This window comes from Protopterus annectens, chromosome 11.part0 (genome assembly GCF_019279795.1).
Source record: "Protopterus annectens isolate FY-2018-M chromosome 11.part0, PAN1.0, whole genome shotgun sequence".
Classification (NCBI taxonomy): Eukaryota; Metazoa; Chordata; order Ceratodontiformes; family Protopteridae; genus Protopterus; species Protopterus annectens.
This window is the reverse complement of record NC_056745.1, coordinates 1,085,337,177-1,085,360,316: the sequence shown is the minus strand read 5'-3', so window position 1 is coordinate 1,085,360,316 and position 23,140 is coordinate 1,085,337,177. Positions and strand designations below refer to the sequence as shown.

Below are 23,140 nucleotides of genomic sequence, written 5' to 3'. Positions count from 1 at the left end.
CAACTCATCACTTCATTCCAGCTTCTCTAAATTAATCCTTAGTGGTGATAGCTACACTAATCCAGGTCACAACTCTCTCCCACCCTTTTTTTCCATCATAGCCACAATACATACCCCCCTACAACTTTAAACTCAAAATCCCTAAAAATAATCACTCTAAGCTTTCAAAATATCTGTAACAAAATTTCCAACTTCCATGCCTGGCTGTCACAGAACACTCCTGACATTCTAGCCGTCACAGAGACCTGGCTTAAACCTACCATTAAAGATAAAGAAATTCTCCCTCCCAGTTATAACCTTATTAGAGCAGACAACATCCACAAAAAAGCTGGAGGACTGACCGTGTTCTTTCATAACTCAGTCAATATTAATTCACATACTATTTCCATCCCCCAGTTTCATAAGTCAGAAATCCTTATCACATTCCTAAAAACCAGCAACTCCAAAACTATTTGCCTTATAGTACTATTATTTATTTTTATTTATATATTGGCATTTGTTTACTGGAAATGTCCACTGGGCTAGGATAGCCCATTTTCCTTGATGGCCCGGGTAGAAAAGCTCCAATGAAAGAAAAGAATTACATAAGGAATTACATAAAATTACGAGAAAGAACAAAAAATATATACAAAATTCAAACATTTTCATAGAAAATTATATAACATGACATAGACCTGATAAAAACAGAAATAATACAAAAAGGTTAACCAAAGTCCTAGTATTTAGAGAGAATAATAATAGGATGTAAAACATAATGAAAACACAAACAAATTCAGGATAGAGTGAAATGAGTGTCAAGAAAAGTATATGACTTTGGCATAAAATTGAGCAGCTTTGCAGAATCACATGAATATCCCATTTTGAGAAGGGCATAGAGGATGTTACTTTATAAATGCAAAAAGGGGAGGAGTGAAAGAGAGGAGAATAAGTAGGAGAGAGAGAAGAGGAAAAAAATAATAATATCAGTAATTAGAGAGAGCGAAGAGGAAAAAATAATATCAGTAATTAGAGAGAGCGAAGAGGAAAAATAATATCAGTAATTAGAGAGAGAGAGAAGAGGAAAAAAATAATATCAGTAATTAGAGAGAGACGATGAAAAAAATAATAATATCAGTAATTAGAGAGAGAAGAGGAAAACAATAATAATATCAGTAACTAGAGAGAGAAGAGGAAAACAATAATAATATCAGTAACTAGAGAGAGAGGGAAGAGGGAAGTGAGAAGAAAGGGGAGACGTGCAACTGTGTTAAGAAGAAGCAAGATAAGGAGTACAAAATAGGAAGTAGTAAAAGTAAACAAAGAAATAAAAATTAGCAGAGGCTGACTTGACCAGTTACAGGGTTCTATAAGTGATGTCAGTATATGTAATATAATAGTTACATAACCACTTGGACAGAAGTTGATTGTGTAGTGCACTTTTAAAGTTGGAAAGGCATTGCTGTTAAGTGGATAGAAGGAGGTGGGTTATTCCATATCTTGGCAATACTCCAGGAGTACAATAACTGGCCTGCAGGTAGCTTGGGTTTGTGAATTTGGAAAATATGTTGATGTTCAGATCATAGAGTTTTAACTGGGTTATAAAGGGTGAGAAGGGAGCTGAGTCCAGGGCAGTCATGAGGCTTGTAAATCAGTTTATGTGTGGTAGTGAGCTGGAGGAGGATTAGATAGTGGGGGAGTTCCAACTATTGTAATTGTTTTAGGGCAATACAGTGGTGTGTAGAGTGGTGACTATTTGTGGTGAATTTAGCAATCTTGTTATAGCATGTGTCTAGTTTTGGTATCAGTGAAGACTGCAGGTTGGTTAGCAAAGGAGCACCGTAAGTTAGCGATGGTATAAGGTAGGATGGAGATAAAGTTTGTTTAGAAGGATGGAGAGGAATTTGTTATATCTATAGAGTAACCCAAGTTTTTTGTGGGTCTTGCTTATATTGTTTTGAATGCAAAGGTCAAATTTGAAGTTTTCATTAATTATTATCCCTAGCAATTTGTTGTGGGTTACTAACTTGATTTTAGTAGAGTTAACCAAGGTACTTGCAATGCAGTCTGCACAGTATTAACTACATAATTGCTAAAGGATGTTGACATGCACATTACATACCATATCATTAGAACAGGAAATGAGAGGACCATAACACTAGCTAATGAAGAGCAATATGGCACAATGTTATGTGCAAATTTGAAGTTTCTCTGGTATTATTGAATCAATGCCAAGAACACCCAAATAATGCCTGGTGTATCATCTGACTATTTGAACAAAAGTATTTTGCTTACCATATCCTGTAGTAACTCTAGTGCTAGACAAACAGAGCAACACATTTCATACTTCCAGAATTTGTTTAGAGATGCTGTTCAACTGACCACACAGTTTTTCCCAGTGTGTAAGATGCAAGAGTTAGCCATTAGGCAATGAGCCATCCCTGCCCAGATGTCTAACCAAATTGCTCCCTTCTCAAGGTGCTCTTGTCCACACATATTTCATAGTCTTTTTGGACATGCATTGCAAAGATTCCCTATTACACCATCGCAGACGCGGGTTGCTGAATGCATGTTTGTCAAACAGTAAAGCGTGAAAAGGCAAAATAGCAAAGCGGTGTTTCAGCGAATTCTTTCCCTGGGAAAGAATTAATTTGACCACATTCTCTACTTTGCCTTTTCGGCACTGTAGTGCGATCTCGAAGGTGGTATATTTAATTAGGGGGGTGTGGGGGGGGTCAAAGCCCCCCAAGTTAAGTAATGTTTTACTGTTTTTTTTTTTTGTTTCGGAACACAATCGCTGTTCTGAAGTTTCGACGTTGTAAGCTTTCGCTTACATGGGGTCAATTATCTGTCGTTCGTTCTTCTGAGCGTGCAATATGATAATATAGACCCCATTGCAAATCATCTAGTCTTACATTTTTCATACACTAGTGCAAGGGGAAATTAGGGTACAGTTTGTTCTAGCTCTAAAAATTATTTGTCATTAGATTTGTCAAAAACAATACCTGTTTGACTTGAATATGTTGGCATTTGTGTAGTGCAACCCAAAGGACAAGGAGACTTTGTTTCATGTTATACATCTGGCATGTACTGTAGGCTATTCAAGAAATGCAGGGTAACTGCAGACAATATGCACCTGCTGTGTGTGATCACAGTGTGTCACATATGCTAAGTGCCCCCAGGAATGTTGTGGTCTGGTAGCACGTTTTTTTTTTTTTTTGTTTTTTTGCTGCTGTGTTTCTTGCTGCCTTATTCTGAATGATGTTTACATTCACACTGTAGACTGATACAATGCATATTAGAAGTAGATGTATCTTTGTAATTGTTTATGGTGGCTTAACACTATGTATTTGTGCTATGATGCCACACTGTGTACTAACAGTGCATACTTCAGTGTTCTTCATATGGATTACTACTGCAGTAGCCTAAGCTATATGGGTTATAGCCTGCTAAGGATATAACGACTGTCCAGCTTCCAAAGCTTCAGGGATACTTTCTGCATGCCCAAGCCATTAATCAGCTCAAGATGAGCTGACTAAAAGACAGATGTGGTGACTAATCCCTTTAGAGATTTATTCCCACTGAAGAGAGTGCTCCTCTGGGTGCTTTCAGGGCTCGACATTTAGCTAATGCAGCTCCATTGTTGGTCAGATAAGTTCTCTTCAGAGAAAAAAAAAAGTCAAATCACTTTATTATGACTGCAAACTAAGTTTTTCTGTAAGAAAGATATTTTTATTATTTTTTATTAATAGGTCTATTTTTCTTGTGAGTAAAAATCATATGGTTTTTTTTTGGTGGGGGGGGGGGGCTTAAAGAGAGATGATCTTTGTGAAGCCATTTTTCCACAGTGAAAAATGCTGTTTGAGTGGATTGCCTTAGTATATCTGAGTTAAGAGCAAAGCAGACTATGGCAGAATCATCTGCATACCTGACTAGGGATCCCTGCTTGATAACTTGGTGGAGTTTATTAATAAAAAGGTTAAACAAAAGTGTGCCTAAAAGTGAGCCTTGGAGAATTCCATTAGGGTTGAGAATATAAGTGGAAATGGAGTTCTGCCATTTGACAGCATGCTCTCTGTTGGAGAGATAGCTCTTGAACCAATTAATGGTTTGGGGAGACAAACCTATTCTAGAGAGCTGGGAGAGGAGGATAGGGTGAGAGATGGTGTCAAATGCTTTTGATAAGTCCAAATAAAGGGCAGAAATGATGTTTCCTGAATCAGTGGCCTTATTTACTGTGTCTAAGAATGAAATTAGTGCAGTAGATATGCTATGTCTTGGATGGAACCCCATGCTGTTTAGGGGAGAGAGTATTGTATTTTAGTAGGTAGTCTAAGAGTTGTTTTTGCACGCATTTTTCTAGAATTTTAGAGATAAGGGAAAGTACAGTGATGCGTTGAAAGTTTCAGATGTCAGTAGAGGGGCCACCTTTGTGAAGTGGTAGGATGATGGGCTTTTTTCCAAAGGTCAGGGACATGAGATTCCTGGATAGAGGTATATATTAGCATGCTAATGGGATAGGCCACTGAGTAAGTGGCAAGTTTTAGAGACATGGCAGGAATTTTATCAGCAGAGTTAGAGAACAGCTTTAATTTCAGAAGTTTTTTGATGTAAGAGGCAGGGATAGGTGAGAGATTGAGTTGTGGTTGGGGAGTCTGTTATATGTTGTTTAGAGGGGAGAGTAATTATTAGGAGAGGAAAGATGTGAGTTATTTGTAATGTAGGAGGATTTCTGAGAAGGAGTATGTTGAGGGGAAGTAGTAGAAATAGAATTATTAGGAAGAGGAAGGGAGAAAGTCACACTAATATTGGCAATACTGTCAATAAAGTAAGAGTTGACGATACTTACTATTTGTTCTGGAGGCTTGTCAGGGTGTGGGCAGGGGTTGGGTTTGGTGCCGGGGTTCAAGAGTTTATTGACAGAAGACCAGAACATTTTGGGGTTATTTGTTCTATTTATTTGTTGGTTCCAGAAGAAATTTTGTTTATCTTTAGAGATAATTTTTTAACTTGGTTACAGAGCTGTTTATAATGAATAAGGTCAGAATTGTTGTTAGATTTGAGCCAGAGTTTCCATGCTTTCTCCCTATTATTCATGATTTCTTTAGTAGTTTTTGATAACCAGGGAGCATGGTTGGTTTTGGTTCTTTTAGTTCTAGCGGGAGCTAGGCTATCTAATATTGTTGGAAAAGAGTTATTAAAGTAGAGCAGAGTGTCATCTAATGGAAGACACTTGAGAATACTCCAAGCAATATTTGACAGGATATTATTAAATGTAGTGGGGTTAAATTTAGAAAGATTTTGAAGTACTTTGATGCTATGTTTTTTAGGTATGGATATGTAGGCCCAAATAGTAAAGGCAGGACGGTGGTCACTAAGAGAGTTGGGCATGGTGCCAAAAGTTATGAACTTGGAGGGATCTAAGACTAGAATCCAGTCTAAGATGGATCCACCATTGGTTCTGTTATTGTACCTAGTAGTGATTGTAATACTTTAGGTGAAGTGAAACAGGTTTATGCTGATGGATGACTGGAGGAGATAGAGACCCAATAAATATTCATGTCACCAAGGATTATTGTTTCATTTTTTATAGTGTAAGAGTATGTATCGTGTATGTATAAATGTGTAGGACAATTATACAGAGTCTTTTGGAGCAGTTGATGTCTGGAAAGGAGATTAGGATCTCCGCATTATGGAATTAAGGGATGCGGTCCTTGAATTGAGATAGGTTGAGGGTATTGGGGTAAATGATGGCAACACCACCTCCTTTTTGTATAACCTATCTGACCTAATTATACTAAAATTTGTAGGAAAAAGCTCAGAGTCCTGAATAGATGGTTTTAACCAGGTTTCTGTGGCAGCTAGGATGTCTGTTTTATTTTGAGAGAGACAGGCATGCAGCTCAGAAGTTTTATTACATATACTTTGGAAATTTAAAGTAGATAAGTGAAGTGATTTAGTGTTTTTGGACAAGCTGGAGCTAGTAGGGTAGTAAGTGGTAGAGGGCCAAGGGTTGGGCTGGATGCCACCAGAACAAATAATGGAAGAAAGTATCTGAGAAAGACAAAGACTGATGTAAGAAATGTTAGAGAATCTATTACATGAAGCAGTAATGGGAGTTTGGAGAGTAGTGTAGGGGAGAGTTTGCATGGAGGAAGTGAGTTTTAGCACAGAAGATAGGATTACTATGGTATAGGCTGGGGGCTGGGGCTTATATTTGAATAAGTATTGAGTAGGGAGAAAATGGAACAAGTTAAGGAGTATATTTTGGGAGAGAGAAATTGAGTGTTTATGGTTGTTATTTGTGAGAGAATTAGAAAGAGAAAGGTAATAGGGAACAGGAGTAATGTTTGACGAAGAAGAGACATTTTAGGCATAATGTGTATAAAGTGAGGTAGTGGAGGTGAAGGAGAAAGAGAGACTAATGGGAAGGGAGAGACAGAGCTAAGGGGGCACTAAGAAAACAATCTGTTTGGAGTGCGAGCAAACAAAGGTAAGTGTTGGCAGTGTGGAGCTTCTAGGTAGAAGGCTCTGACAAGCAGGGCTATGTTAATTTGTCCAGGAAATGTTTGTTGAGTTTCAAAAATGGGTTCCAGGCAGTGAGGGGAAACCATTACGTGTCTTGTATTAAAAGGGACAATCTAAATTGGAGAACTGGAGCCACTGAGAGAGAGCTGAGAGAGTACGTAAATGGGGGGGGGGGGGGGTACATTCTGTTGATATGCGGTCATTTATGCAGACCTGATTAAGTAAAACAAATAACTTTTAATATACTAATAATGAAGGAACGTACAAGTATATTAAACTTTGTAATGCAGAGAAAGGCAGCGGATAGTTCATCAGGTCTTGAGGCAGGTTCTGGGTTAGGCATTAAGAGCAGTAGGGGGAGAAGAAGTAGGTACCTAGAAAAGAAGATAGTAAGAAATCCACAGTTAAGGTTGACTTGAGTGGAGATAGGAGAGTTATAAGATGAAATGAATTACTGCAGAATGAAATAAACAGTTTGGACTAAAAAGGCTGTAAAAAATTTGATGTTGATCAGAAGCTTATGCTGTCACAATTAACTCAGAAATTAACACTAACACAGCAATGTGGTGCAATGTGCCAGTAGCTTTTTAAAGTCAGAACATTAGTTATATGAAAGAGCCTTTTCAACATAGACTCCTTCTTTATACAAAAATCATGAATGGAGCAATACTGCTGCAGTTTGGTGAAAAAGGATGGACAAGAAAGTTAGTAATCTACTAGTTAAAGAAAAAATGTTACGTCAGCAGTCGTATGGTGTTGATACAAAGCACAATACTTGAAACAGAAAATAAACAAGACATGGAGGTATATCGTAATAGTTGCTGCTGTGCTAGGCCTGGTGGGTTAAACCATTATCTGCCTTTCAGTGTGTACTAGGCACGTGCACAAAACCACATATGAGATAAGCATGTAAGGCAATATAAAGTATGCAACCATTTTAGCCTAACAATACAGGAGTGGGCATTTGCAATGTTCCTTATCACAGCTTAATATGATCAATTTAAGCAAACCAGATAATACACCATGCAATGTAAGAAATGCTGTTCTGCAATGAGTTAGTTGTCTAATTTCCCAGAGGTAGAATAAACATTACGAGTCACTGGCTGCATACAGATTGAACGTCAAACTGTGGCTTAACTGTGAGGCAAAGGATGTAGGGAGGAAAGGAGATGACAAACAGGTGGAGGTGAGCTTAGGAAACAATGGTAGGAGAAAGGAACCTGACGTAGGATGGAACTGGGGGTTAGACCTGAGGCAGAGCTAAGGGGGCACTAAGAAAACAGTCTGTTTGGAGTGCGTGCAAGCAAAGGTAAGTGTTGGCAGTGTGCAGCTTGTAGGTAGAAGGCTCCGACAAACAGGGCTATGTTAGTTTGTGCAAGAAATGTTTGTTGAGTATCAGAAATGGGTTCCAGGCAGTGAGGAAAACTAGTATGTGTAATAAAAGGGTCAGTCTAAGTTGGAGAACTGGAGCCATTAGGAGAGCTGAGAGAGTGTGTAAATGGAGGGGGTCAGGAGTGCGTTCTGGTGATGTGTGGTCATTTCTGCAGACCTGATTAAGTAGAACAAGTAACTTCTAATATACTAATAATGAAGGAATGTACAAGTATATTAAACTTCATAATGCAGAGAAAGGTAGCGAATAGTTCATGAGGTCTTGCAGCAGGTTCAGGGATAGGTATAAAGAGCAGTGGCGGGAGAAGAAGCAGGTACTCAACCAGGTCCAAACATCCCTATCCCTGAAGAGGTACTATTTTGGATAACCAACAGCATACAGAATGAAACTATTATACTAAGAGATATCAATATCAACTCTCAGAGATACGTTGAGCGACCACCTCCCTGCTTATGCCCTTAGAACTTTCTCCCACCTTCTTAAGGACCATCAGTACAAAACTATTCAGAATATCTCTAACTTTAACCAACAATCTCTCGTCAACACTTTAAAAGCCATCAACTGGCCCTTCCTCAAAACTCTTCCTCTAGATGAAGCAGTCAGTCACTTCAGCACAACTTTCCTTGGCATCCTATACCACCTTGCACCCCTACGCCAAAGAATAATCAAAAACAACTTTGCACCATGGCTATTCAAAACTACTAAAGATCTAATGAGATCCAGGGACAAGCTCTGGAAACTATTACATACATCCAAATCCCCCTCAGACCTAAACAAGTACAGGCATCTCCGCAATCTGACTAAAAAAGCTGTAACAAAAGACAAAAGAGACCACTATCACACATTACAACCCACCAACAGACATAACCCCGAAAAATTCTGGTTGTCCGTTTCATCACTCTTCAGTTCTTGCAAAAAAAAAAAAAACTAACCCCTACCCTCTTCCAGACAAAACCAGCACACAAATAGCCAACATCTTTAACAGCCACTCATTGAATGCATACAGAATGTCACCTCAAACTCATCGTCTCTTCCCACAACCACACATAGCTCACCACTATCACATCCCCCCACAAAAGACCCATTGCTTCCTCGCTCCCCCAAATGACCCACACTCACTCCACCACTCCACTGCTTCCTCAACTTTACCTACTTTCTCAATGCAGCCTGTTCCCACTGGCACAATTAAGAAGCTCCTCCTCAAACTCAAAGCCTGCACTAACTCTTCTGACTACCTTCTTGCAGAATATCTCAAGATGGCAGCTGATGCCATTGCATATTCTATATCCAGCCTCATTAATAGTTTATTCTAGAAGCTTATGTTCCAACTCTGGGGAAAAAAATCCTTCATTATACCATTACACAAAGGTGGCAACTCCACACAATTGTCCAGCTGTCGACCCATTGCCTTACTATCACCACTCTCAAAACTCCTTGAAAAATGCATCCATTCTCAACTACCTCAACAATCAACTCCTCACTTCCACACAGCATGGCTTTAGACCTGGACACAGCACTAACACAGCCCTATTATCCTTTGCTGACACAAATAACAAAGCCCAGGACTCAGGCAAACGTATATCCTCTCTGTTTCTTGACCTACTTAAGCCTTTGATGCTGTTCCCCATTACCTTCTTATAAAAAATCTCAATAACCTTGGAATATCCACTTCCACCACCAGATGGTTCACTAGTTATCTCTCTAACAGACAGCAAGCAGTTAAATGTCTAGACTCCCTCTCTGCTTTCCAAAACACCTGAACTGGAGTCCCTCAAGGCTCTTTCCTTGGCCTCCCTCTTATTTAACATCTTTACTAATGACCTATATACCGCTTACCAACAGAGTACACTAATATAATATGTTGATGACTCCACAATCACCTGTTCATCAGATACTTCATCACATTTCCACATAGCATACTTGATTAGCAAAACTATTGCCTCAAGAGTAAAAGAGGTTATAACCCCTCTATACTTGGCACTTATCCAGCCCATAATTGAGTATAACTCCCCATTCGGCATGTACCTTACACTGCACCTGCAGCAATTAGAGAGACCTCAGTGGTATTTAACAAAGAAGATCAAGAACCTCCAGCATACGCCTTACACAGACCGACTAAATTCTCTGTCACTATACTCCATATCATATAGACTTCTTATGCCTGGCCTACAGAGCAATCCAAGACACAAACCTAATGAACTTACTACATATCCATAAATCAAATGGGTCTAGGGCTACCCATTCCAGGGACTTAAATATGACCTGTGACTTAAATAGGACATGCGTGAGGGACAGATTTATCTCCCAGCAACTGTCGCATCTTTGGTACAGGCTACCAATTCATGTGAAACAAAGCACCTCTATGACACTGTTCAAGAGAAACCTGGATGAGTGGCTGGAGCCATAAATTCTTACCAGGGATAGTGACCACAACCCTCCTGGACATGGGCAGTCATCACTAAATACAATCTTGACTATTGACTAGCACTTCTATAGTATTACATTGGGTTGAAATGGCTAGGCTTAAAATGACCTCTGTGTCAATAGCCTGTTAACCTCCTATGATCCTATGCGCGCAAAGAAATCACACATACTGCTTTTACATCCATTGAGAGCTGACTTACTAATAATCAATGACTCCTTAACCCTACCAAAACTAAACTCATACTCTTCACCCCTCTAAATAAAAGCCAATTCACTATTCTCTCACAGAACAACACAATAATCAAACACATCTCCCACACAAAACTACTAGGCATCACCATTGTCGAACACCTTAAGTTTGACCTACATATACATAATAATATTAAGAAAACACACCAGAAACTTGGAACCCTTTAGCATCACAAACGCTTCCTAGACACTCACACTAAAAGCATGCTAGCCACAACCTACCTCCTGCCCTCTGTCTTATATGGAGCCCCAGTTCTCAATAACCTGCTAACCTTCCTAAAATCAAAGCTTGAATCTTGCTACAACAAAATTGCTAAGTTTGCCACCAATTAAAAATACTCCCCTCACCACTGCATACCTCTCCACAATCTCCATTGGCTTGAACTTTCACATTACCTTACCTTCATCCATCTCAACACAGCATATAAAGTCATTCATAGACCCATGGTCTGCCCAGCCTTAAATACAATCTTCCACTCCTACATACCAAGCAGATCTCTTAGGTCAGAAAACAAACAGCTTCTACAAGAGCATCATCCTATGAAATCAGCCGGACATAACCAATACTCCTTCTCCATAGCTAAAATCTGGAACACCCTCCCCTTATCTTTAAGATCCAACCACATACTCAAATCCTTCAAGCTCAGACTTAAGGAACACCTTTCTAAATCTTGGATATGCTCCTGCTCAAACCCAGGCTGATAACTCACACCACTTCATCACACCTCCACCTCCATCCACTGCTAGTCTTACCTTTAACTGCCTTAACCATCTTACTGTTCCCTCTTATTCTCCCTGTTCCTACTACTACTCTTCCTTTTTTCTCTCTGAAACGGCCATCTCAACTACTCTACATATTCCTAATGACTACCCCTATACATAATGCTGTGACTAACACAGACTCAAAATGAAAAATACACTGTAACTATTCTATGTTTGCAGCCATATGTTATATTTTGTGCTACTGTTATGTTGAATATTATAGTTACTGTTACGGGAATATTTATGTAATCATTTTTTCTAATATTATTCATATATAAACTGTCTCTTGGAGCTTTTCTCCCCTGGGCCTCCACTGAAAATGGATTTTTTCAGCCCAGTAAATAAATGTCAAATTAATAAAGTAAATTAAAAAAAAAAAATACTGCAGACTTTTTGTTATTAAATGTTGTATGGCCGGAGCTTTTCCTTGAGTATTCAATGGAAATGGTCTCTGCCCAGTTGGTTCACCCAATTAACAAACAAAAAGATGAAAGGAATCCTATCACTTAGGTGTAAGACAGGTCCGCACTGTGTGTCACTTCCAGAGTTTACATAAGAGATAGTGATAGATTTCTAGAAAGAAAACTGTGTCTTTTTTACTTATAAATATACAGTAGGGAGATTGGACAAGAAGGTGTGGGAAGGATGGAACAGGATATTTTAAGACTTCAAGAATAGTTTAAAGTGGCAAAATAATGCATCTGGGAAGCCATAACCTACAATTGGAGAACAAAGCTGGAAGGGAAGATGTAGCAACAACAAATACAGGAAGTAACAATGGTCTGTAGGTAATTAAGCCACTAAAGCAGCAATGAGTGCAACTGCAGTACTGGCATGCACATGAAGAGATGTTGCAACAAAAAATGATAAGTTATTATCCCTCTATACTGAGAACATATAAGTGCCCTTCCAAAGTGCTGTGTGCATTTCTGGAGAACTCACATTTGCTAAAATATAGACAAGAAGTAGACTATACATATAGGACAACAAAAATGGTTTATAGTTTAACTAGAAATCACTGAAACTGACTACAAATGCTTAATATGTACAGCCTTGTATAAATGAAGTACAGGGTACTTATTATAAAAACAGGTGCTACAAAGAATATAGTGTATCTAAGTACACTCTTTCAGAAAAGGAAATTTGTGAGAAAAATAAAACACAGTTTGAAAATTCAAGGTGGAAGAATAAAAAAAAAGAAGTGTCCATACATTTTTATATTTATGAAAAGCTTAATGAAAAAGTTCAGGCATGCATGACACAGAGATAAAGCAATTTATTCACTGGTGGAAAAAGTAGTAAGATCTTGGTTCAGTAGACATTTTAGCTTATGCATAAGGTAAGGAGATGGACAGACTACATGGGCCAAGTAGTCCTTATCCATTATGTGGGCCAAGTGGCTCTTAACCCTTATCTTCCATCAAAATCATTACGTCTGCTGTGATTCAACAGAATAACTGTTTTTACAAAAACTGCACAGCAGAGCTGACCTGTAGTTCTTTTCAATGATTGAAATCCTATTTTGTATTAAAATATCTTTAAAATAAAAAAAAATGTTGTGTGTTTGGGTGAAAAAAAATCAAATGCATTAATATTTGTGCACTCATATACTGTTTTCCCCAGCCAACAATCAAAACAGTCATCAATAAACCTCACATGTATGTGTGTCACCTGCATGGTTTAGAAGTATAACGTCCTGTCTTTGAAGTAGTTGACCCCAGTTTCACTATTGGCCTAGGTGTTGGAGAGGTTGGCATGGGGGTGGTGGGAGATAACCAGCAGGTGTCAGTTTATTAATCTCAGAGTGAGCGGCTGTGGTTGATCCATGGAGAGGACCATGATGGCTGTGCCTGCTCATGCAGTGCATAGCATAATGAAAACAAATGCTGCATCTGTAGAAGCTTATATGCACATTACAGTGTAAGCACTTAATGGAAGTCACTACTGTATCAAGAGTTTATAGGTGCACAACAGAAAAGCCTGAGCACCTTAGCAGATTATACCACCACTCTCAGCACTCACATATAACCAGGTGAGGTACAGTTGTGCTGGCAGGCTCTTCCCATAAGGTGAATGAATGGATCTAATAGGGTACATGGTCATATGGGTGTAGGGAACCGGTAAATAAGTAAATAATTAAATCTCATCTGTGATCCTTATGGGTATTGAACACAAACCATTTCTTAACTTTAAGAGGTGAAAGACAAAGCATTCTGGTTCAGTAACATGTTTCTGGATTTTTCTTTGAATAGGTGGGAAGAGATTCCCAAACTTTTGGTCTGAGTACTAAGAAGCCTTGGTTACTGCAGTGACATTTGGTAACAGGTATTGAGAGACTGAGAAGGTGGGCATTTTTAGGCTGTGAGGAGAGATTATATAGTTTTCTTTTAATGGAAATCTTCCTGACAGATATTGACATGAGTTTAAATGTAACAGTTTGAAAAGGACAGGAGACAGGAGGTCTGATCGCTGCTGAACTGCTAACCAATTTGCCTTATTAAGGACTAAGCAATGATATTCAACGGGAGAAGCAAGGAGAAGGAAACAGAAAATTCTATTAGAGATTGTTTCTTGGGAGCTGCAGTTCTTGTCTGAGGCTGAGGCAACGACCAATGTCCATATTTTAAGTGTTTGTAATGCTTTCAAAATTCCCTACCCAATGGTTTCCCTCACTGCTGGAGAAAGGGAATGTGAGGATTTCCTTGCCCAGATGGAACCCTTGTAGCTTGGATCTTTATTGTTTAATGTTGGTTAATCAATAAATTATTGGTGGATAAAGCAAAAGTGCCAGCAGACAGAGTAACTGACATACTTCTACTGTACTTGCTGACCACAGCAAATGCACAGTGTATATTCAGGTGGAGGGCTGTTAGGAGAGACAAGGGAATGATTTGTTTAAATTATTTAAAAAAATTATTTAGCTGTGATAGAATCTTTAATGGAGAGGATTGTTATGTCCGAAAAATAGTTTTTGAATCTAAATATAAGTTGGTAGAATCTTTCTAGTTGATTATAAAGGGTGGTTTGATATTTTCTGAGGTAGGTGGCTCTTTGCCATCTGGTAGTGTATTTGGCTAGATTGAGAAGGAAGTATCTGACTCAGGAGGCTAATTTTTTTCAGTGAGACAAGCCTTCATCTTTGATGTGTAAGAGCTTTCAGCTTGTCAGGTCATCTTCCTATATTAATTTGCCTTGTAAAGATAGAATATTAATGGGAAAAGGCCGTACTGGAGGTAAAGAGTGGAGCTAACAGTATTAGTAGGTTGATAAAGGTGTTGATAGGATATGATAGATCTCTAATGAACATTTTTGAAGTTCTTTGGAAGATTTGGGCCTAGAAGAAATTTTGATATTTTGATGGGTAGCTGAGACACTGCAGGGTTATTAATTTGGAATGCAGAGTGGCAATGCTCACGCAGTGATGGAAAAAGAGATTGAGGAGTCTTTGTATGGGATATTAGTGAATAGAAGATGTGACAATGCATTTATTTATTTATGTTTGTTTACAGATGATTAATTTCAGGCCCAGCCCAGGGTATCCAAAAATAAAAGATACAAAACAATGATGCAAAAGCAAAGCAAACAACAGCAACGGCAATATGAATACAATAACAGTGGTCATAGAAAAATAGAGTTATGCTATTTACAATTGTAAAAACAGCTATGCCATAATAATAGCTATAGTTAAAGCTCAGTCAACTAAATGCATTTTCCAAGAATGGCAACCACTGAATCACTGCCTGATTTAAAGTTGGGTCTAGCCTGTCCAAGGTCTAGCCAATTCATTGATCGTTTAACCTACTGTCAGCCAGATATTCACCAAAGCTCTAATTATCATAGTTTAGCAGGTAGAAGTTGAAGTCACCAAGTATGACTGTGAGTTTAAAGTGAAGACCAGACTGCTTTAGGAGAGAGATCAGTTTAATTCTTTGCTGAGAAAAATGGGATTGAAGACAATTAATCTAATGTGCAGCAAAGTCCCTTTCTGCAACAGTATGCTTGTAACTAGTCAGTTTGGGTCAACTCCGCTTACTTAAGAGTAGGTTTACTCTGTGTATTATTCCATTCCATTCCACAAAGAGTTCCATCATTTATATTTTGACCTGGTCTGCAGCTGAAAACATGATTGTAGCCAGAGAAGTAGGTACAGAGGGAAGCTCTTCCAGAATTCATTTATTGTAATGATATCTAGGGTGTCTTGAGTGTAGGAATGTATCAGTTTGTTGTAATGTAGTAGTTTATGATCCCTGCAATTAACAGGTGGCATTTAACTGATTTACGATAAGAGCAACCTAAGGAAAAAAGAACAAGAGTATAATGTGGGACCAGTGCTGGCTTCTATGTTCCCTTTTAGGAGAAGGGGAAGGATAACTGGTGTTGACTCTCATTTAATATTTAGACCTCGTATGGTCCAGAGGCTTGTAAAATGAAGGTTTGTGGTGTTGATTCCTGGATATGTTAGAATTTTTTAGTGGAGAGAAAATTGAGTTACTTGTTATTTAAATGGTTTTGGAAAGTGTATAATTTTTAGTTTAATAGATGTATGGCTGTGGAAAAAAAAGTAATCAGAATGATAATTAGATTATTTTGGTTTAGCGCATGGTAAGTATTCCAACAGAATGAATAGGAAAGGGGATATCACTGATATGAAGAGGAGTGAACATTTTGTTATAAAGAGGGACAGCGTGGAAACTGTTGACTTATGGGAAGCATCACCAATAGACAACAACAATGGGACATTAGGCGTCCGTGTGTGTATCACTGAAATAATGAGCAGCAGTCTGATCTGGCTTTCTAAAGCTGTCATCTTTGATTATGTAAGGAGGGGATAGTAACAAAACAATCTGAGATATTCTGGGGATGGTAGGTATAAATGAATCTTAAAAGTGAAGAGTTTAAACATAATGTTATTAAAATATTTAAAAGTAATAAGTATGCTAACTTAATTGCATTAAGAATGCCACAAAAAATGTAATCAAAATTACATTGAGCTGCATAAAATCCAGTAGCATTTATGGGATCACAAGAAAATTTAAGGGTACTTACATATTATCACAATCAGATTTGGAGCAGGAGAAACGGCTCATTTCCAAGCCCTTCTCCTCCCGAAATATGTTGCCCAAGTTAATTGGGAAGTGAGTGTTATGGAAGTGTCTTTCCTTACAGTGGTTTTTACTTGCAAATATCTAGCTATTTATAACTTTATACTGTCCAGCTGACAAACAACATAGCAGCACACAAGCACTTCCCACACAACAGTTAACTTTATGGTGTGTGACAGGCAAACAAGACAGCAGCACAGACTCACTTTGCCCACAAAAACTAAAATGTTTTACTATCTTAAATGTCTACCTGAAGTCAATTGCAGCTTCTTAATGGCAGAGATGTGAATAAAGTGTACAAGTCAAATTCACACGGGTGACACAACTGCCGCCCAATACATAGGCTGCAACAGAACATCCACATGAAAGAAAGATGGCAGTTACATCTTTTCTCAAAATGTTGGTACCAAGAAAGGTTGACAACTGTAATGTTTCTGACTTGGAATTTTATTCTGTGCAAGTGACAAATGACACAGCAGCACATAGCCAATTTCCCCCAAAAAGTTAAAATCTTCAATATCTGGCATGTCCAGCTAAAGTCGACTGCAGGAGCTTAACAGCACAGAGCTGAATAATCTATACAAGTAAAATTGAGGCTAGTGGCTCAACTACTGCAGGATGCATGGCTTACAAGTGAAGAGCCATATGAAAAAAAAAACTTAGATGTGTTTATCGCATATTATTTCAAACCAAGAACAGATTACTTTATACAAAAATTAAACAAATATCCATAACAGGATGAATGCTGACAGGTTTGGAATCTGGTTGTGATAATATGTAAGTACCGAATTTTCTGTATTTTAAATGTTTAGTTTCCATATGCAGACACTTAATGGATATGTTATAATGAAAGTTAATTTTTTTGTTTGCATCTGAGAGTCTGGAATGCCATTGTATTTGATTGATTATTGTCTTTATGAGAAGGTAAATGCTATGACTGAATAAATGTGTCTGTGACTGACCTGTACTACATATCTGCGTTACATTAAAAGTGGGACTGGTACTGGGTAAATATATGTAACACTATCTGGGGTGGCTGAGGATAGAGGGAGGAACACAGCAATTCAGGCCTCTCCTATATATTGCGCAGTGAGTCAGTGGCAGTGCATGTGCCAATTGTTACCTGATTCCAGCCTAAACAGCTATTTTAATCCCAAGAAGATATAGATCAAGAGTCCTACAGTAAACAAACAACATCTCTGTCTCAATAATAGCAAACTGGTGTTTAGTGCAGAGCCCACTATTGCATGAATCCAGGAGAAATGTGAGGAGAAGGTAGATGAATGAATTTGTGTTAAAACAGACCCTTCTCTGCAACAAGGAAGTAGGTGTTAGTAGCTGAACCACACAGCAAAGACTCAAAAGAAGGAGAAAGGGGAGAGGATTATGGGATGGCTAGATTAAATCATACAAAGAACACTTTGGTACAAGTTGCTGAGTGGCTGCAATTGTAAAAGGGCAAACCAAGTATTTTTTTCTTTCCATTCAAACAATACATACTTTTCAGTTCTAACACACAAGAATGCCTGGCTGCAAAATTATGCAAGAACCTTTCTCCAAAAAGGAATTGAGGTAAACCTGTGTTATTCTATCACTTTAAAATTAATGTAATCAATATAATCAGCCGCTTGTTGAACTGGTTTGAACAGTCCATTTGGCAGGTCTGCATCTTTTTAGTATAACCCTTTTCAAGACAGTAACAGCAGATCTAATCTGGAGGACTCCCTTGTGATACTAATCAGAATTTTGCATCTTTTTCAGCAAAGTGCCATATTTGGGCAATCTATATGCTTGCACCAATGCACATTGTTACGCCTGTTACATAAGCCTGCTCATCTCCATAGCCTGTCAGTTCTGTTCTACCTGTCACAGTTACAGTCTTTGTTATCATAAGTAAAAGTTTTGCATTTGCTTCCTTAGCAGGATAAGTGTTTGCTTAACTGTCAAATTGCCATCCAAGACCTGAACTGACATTGCTTATACTGTACTATTCTGTAGAAGAACACAATGGAAATCAAACCAGAAGTAGACAAAACTCAGACAGCAACTGAATGTACCAAAAAAAAGTAAGGATACAAGGAAAATGATCAAAAGAGAAGGGGAAAATGGAAAATCCACAAATATAATGACCAGTACAGAGATCTCCTGAAACACCCTCATACTGACCAAGATTTGAAGCAGGAATGTTTAAGGAGAGGTGAATAAAAACAAAAAGAATGTTAATAATACTGTCCAAGAATAGTGGACTACATAGACATTGGTTTACATAGTCCATCGAAAATGTGAGAGAAACAAATCCAAGTTCTAGAAACAGTCACGCACCTTGTTGCTGGGTGAAATATGCTTGTGTCAGACAACATTGGGGATTGTGCAAACAATCTGTAGCTGAGAAGCATTGGAAATATGAACCACAAAACATGGAGAGAATGATGTTTATATCACATGGGAACACCTTTTACTAATAGTTCAAAAAATAGATGAGAGAAAACCATGAAAAAGACAAAAGAAGCATTGATCACTGAAATTGCTACACCCAGTAATTACAGTGTCTTACATACAGAGAGACACCAAATAATAAAATACCAGGATTTGCAAGCAACATGAAAGAAAGATACCCTAACAGATTTAATAGTAGTGGGAACAACAGGTCTAATAAAAAAGAGTTTACAGTCACACCTAAATATGTTACCAATACATGTAACCCCGTATGAATTACAAGAGATGGCAATTCTAGGCACATTGCAGGTGCTGAAAAGAGCACTTTTGGCTAGCATCAAAGACTGAAACCATACTAATTTTATAAACTCTTAATCATGCCTTGACTTAGGAATGAGGTGTATTTCTGTCATGGTATTAGAAACCTAAAACAGTTGGAGAAATGAAACCTGGGAAGAACACAACATTGAGAACTTTCTCAGCTGACAAAAATCCAGCTTAGCTACCAGGCATTGAAAGAGGAATAAGCCTTTAGTCCAGTTTGTGAAGTTGTCAGTGATTTACATCTTTCATCAAAGGTAGAGAAGGAAATGCCCTTCTTAAAGTACCACGCACAAGGCAAGGCATCATCAAAGTGATAAGCAATCAAAAGGCAGATCCAGGCCAAGTTCACAGTTCAGACTACTACCTGTTCTTTCAGATGGTGAGTTCAGCCTTGGCTAGTGACCTCAGAAGACCTTTGGATCAAGGGAAACACATTGTCAGCTTCCATCCCAGAGACCACATCCCAAGTTAGTGTGCTGTCCTAACTCTGTACGAATGCATATCTCAGTCATGCTGAATTCCTTGGTATTTCCCGGTTTTCATAGGTTCATAGGTTTGTACTAGGCGAACGGCCCTGGAAGCTATATAAGCCTAGCCTGACAAGATTCCCTGGCATCATGCCGCCCAAAGTTAGTTCCGAGGGCAAAATAACAGGGTGCCATGAATTCCCGAGTGACCCCTTCAAATGCCGATTATTTTTATTTACAAATTTTCCTTATCGTTATTTATTGAATTTGTTTATGAGGAGTAGAGCAGCACTAATCACTGTCCAGTTTCAGGCAGCTTGGAAAAGGTACAAAAAGTTACAAAGTAATTACATAGTAATGCCACATTTACATAACAATATTTAAATAGTGATTGTTGCAACAATTATACAAGTATATATATGAACATTAATATTTAAAATGGAAAGAGACTCGCACGGGGCAGACAATATTTAGAGAGTAAGAAAGTAAAAAGCTAATGGAAGTGAAAACAGCTGAGAACTTTCTTATTGTACAAATATACAGAAACCTTTAATTTTTTCCTGTAGATTACACTGTAAAGTGTGCCGTTTTTAATGTGCGCAATACTGGTTTTACACCATGATTGACAAAGCAAATAACTTTAATTAACATTTCTGTTGAAGAAGTAGTCGTTGCTAACAGAAACAGTTAATAACAAAAGACTTTGCAGGTGTCAGCACACACATAGCAGTGTTAAAACTTAAGGTGGTCTTTCTCACAAAATAGGTCCGCAAGCGAAATCAATAAGAATATTTTCAAGAACTGTAACAAAAACTGCATTTGCTCCAGGTATTAGGAATGGTTATACCTTTTCATTTTTTCAGTACTGTTTGTATCAAACTTTAAGTTTTCTGAGCTGTCAGCTGTAAGGCACACCTGTTGGTAGGCAATGCATATTTCAGTTCCATTTCAGCGTTTTGACTGGCTGGGACTCAAACTGTGATTTGTAACAGTCTAATTTAATAGGTATGTACATGAGTGTGTGTGTGTGTGCGTGTGTGTGTGTGTGTGTGTGTGTGTGTGTGTGTGTGTGTGCGCGTGCGTGTGCTTTGCTTACTCTGTTGAATGTTCAACCTGTTTGCTGTTCACCATATAATGCCATTCACAATTTGCGGCAGCAGTTAAGTGTTTAATCTGCTTAGCTTACTGTGTGTGTGTGTGTGTGTGTGTGTGTGTGTGTGTGTGTGTGTGTGTGTGTGTGTGTGTGTGTGTGTGTGTGCAGAGAATAGGACAAGCATGGATCTAACCATATACCAAGGTATTAGTACTGTATAACTGTATTAAATATGCAGCCAAAGGGTAAAGTAACTATCCAGCATTTCTGCACCTTACTAATCTTCTTGGGGCTGCAAAAAAGTGAAACACTGTTTTCTTTTCCAAAGGTCATAGTAAGTCTTATATCTCCAAATCACTTGAATATCTTAAACAGATTAACTGAAAGCTTTTCTAGAGGATGCTGAGAGATTTATATGCAGGCTTTACAGCCAGATGATTAGTATAAAGACTGTTATTTAGGTTTGGGAAAGAGTAGAAGAGCACATTAGCACAAATCTTGAATTGGAGTGCACCTAAGATGGACACCTAAGGCATACCAATGGAGACTGTAAGTGGTTAACAGGAAATGTTGTAGGCCAATGCCATGCAGGTATCATTGTGCAGATAACCATGTGAATCAGTTTAGCTTAGTCTCTTTAACATTATTAGCTCAAAAATATGTTTGTGGTGCTGCATAGAATAAAAAGTTTTTGATAGATCACTGTAGATCATATGTTTTACACTATCCTTATTTGCCAGTGAGACAGTCACTGAGTCATTGCATTATGTCCCTTTCAAATGTCCCATTGATTCTTTGGAAGGGGCTCACCAGGGTCTAAGAAGGACTTCAGCTGATATGACAAAATTATTTTCAGTATATAACAAAATTTACAGAGCAATGAGGTTGGTCTATGTGATTCCATGTGTTGCAAATGCCCCTGCTTGTGAGGTTCCAAGGCTCAGGAAAGGGTCCTGGACTTGATGTAAATTATGTGCTGCAAATGAAAGCTGATGAAAGTTCTCATGTTCTGTGATCATTTGGACAGAGTCCATTATATCAGCTGAGCAGAAGCTAGCTTCCTGGGTGAAATCTATTACTCTCCTAAGATGGAGCTTAAGTCAACCAAGTCTGCATAGGCAGCCTGTAGAGACCCCACTGTTATATAATTCTACAGCTGACTGAGAAGAAGAGTGGAATTATATCCTTTAGTGTTGCCGCCTCACAGCAAGAGGTTCTCCCGTTCGATTCTCGGCTGGAGCACCTTCTGTGTGGAGTCTGCATGTCCTCCCCGCGGTCGAGTAGAGTTCGAAGGGCATGCGTGAATAGGCGTGCCTTCGTTGAAGGTTGGGAATCGAACTGGCACTGTAAAAATCTACTTCCAATCATTAGTGGACCGGAGTTCCGCTGTGGCGAGCCCTAACTGGGAAAAGCCGAAAGAAGAAACCTTTTCTACTACAGGATTCTGAGGTAGCCCTCTTAGCTAATGTCTATTCATTAAATGAAACACAGCAATCTTTTTTTTTTAATATTGTGCTCTTACCATATACAAAAAAGACTGGAGATGAGTATAATTTTAGGAATTTGAGAGCCCTAAGGGCAGTTACTGGTGACTTTCTCTGAGGATGCAATTTTTCCTAACCATATTAAATAAACTGCACTTACAGACTGAAGCAGAAACTCTTAAATATTTTTTACCAAGAAGAGTACTGAAGAAAAAAAACAAAGCATAAGAGATATGACAAGACTGCAAAGCTAGCAGAGCAGCAATTTAATTAGGGTGACAAAACAGAAATAAGTATATTAAGTCACGCTTTCAAGAGTGCCTGTTTATAATAAGAATAAATAGGAAGTAAGGAAGCATAGCTCATAGGAAGTAAGGAAGCATATCTTCCACTGTCATTTCAACTAGGTACTAGTAGTACATGTGTGCAGTCACTGCAGTCAAAAGAATAGGCAGAGGAAAACAGACTTTCCACATAACAGCAATTAGTCCTATATTATCACTGATAGAAGATGAAAACAAAAACTCTTTATACTGAAGTATAAGACACTGCCTATGTATATATTGAAGTGTAGTAGTTAGAATTCATTTGATTTTTTATACAAATTATATTTATTTTAATTTTATGAGTGCAGCAGTTAATTTTGTTTTTATAACAAAAATTTGCATATCAGTTTTATACACATTCAAAGTTTGATACAAGTTCAGATGTTAATTTGAATAAAACACTATTGTTCTGGTTATATTTTATATTATTAATATCTTGTCTGTTTTTCAGTTTGCGTTGGAATGCTGTTATCCCACAATTCCATTGCAGTGGGCGGGTGTAGATCAGAGCATATGTATGTACCTTTAAGAAGCATTTCCAGATGTAAGCACATGCATATAGATAGTGAGCACATG

The 23,140-nt window shown here is 38.2% G+C and overlaps 1 protein-coding gene across 1 annotated transcript in view; it reads left to right on the top strand.

Moving 5' to 3' along the window:
• The window catches only part of SLC6A15 (solute carrier family 6 member 15), a 587,241-nt gene that overhangs the window by 392,915 nt on the left and 171,186 nt on the right, over positions 1–23,140 (top strand). Inside the window, exon 11 of the mRNA XM_044088435.1 lies at positions 2,718–2,725. Coding sequence (XP_043944370.1) covers positions 2,718–2,725 — 8 coding nt within the window. The remainder of the gene's footprint in view (positions 1–2,717; positions 2,726–23,140) is intronic.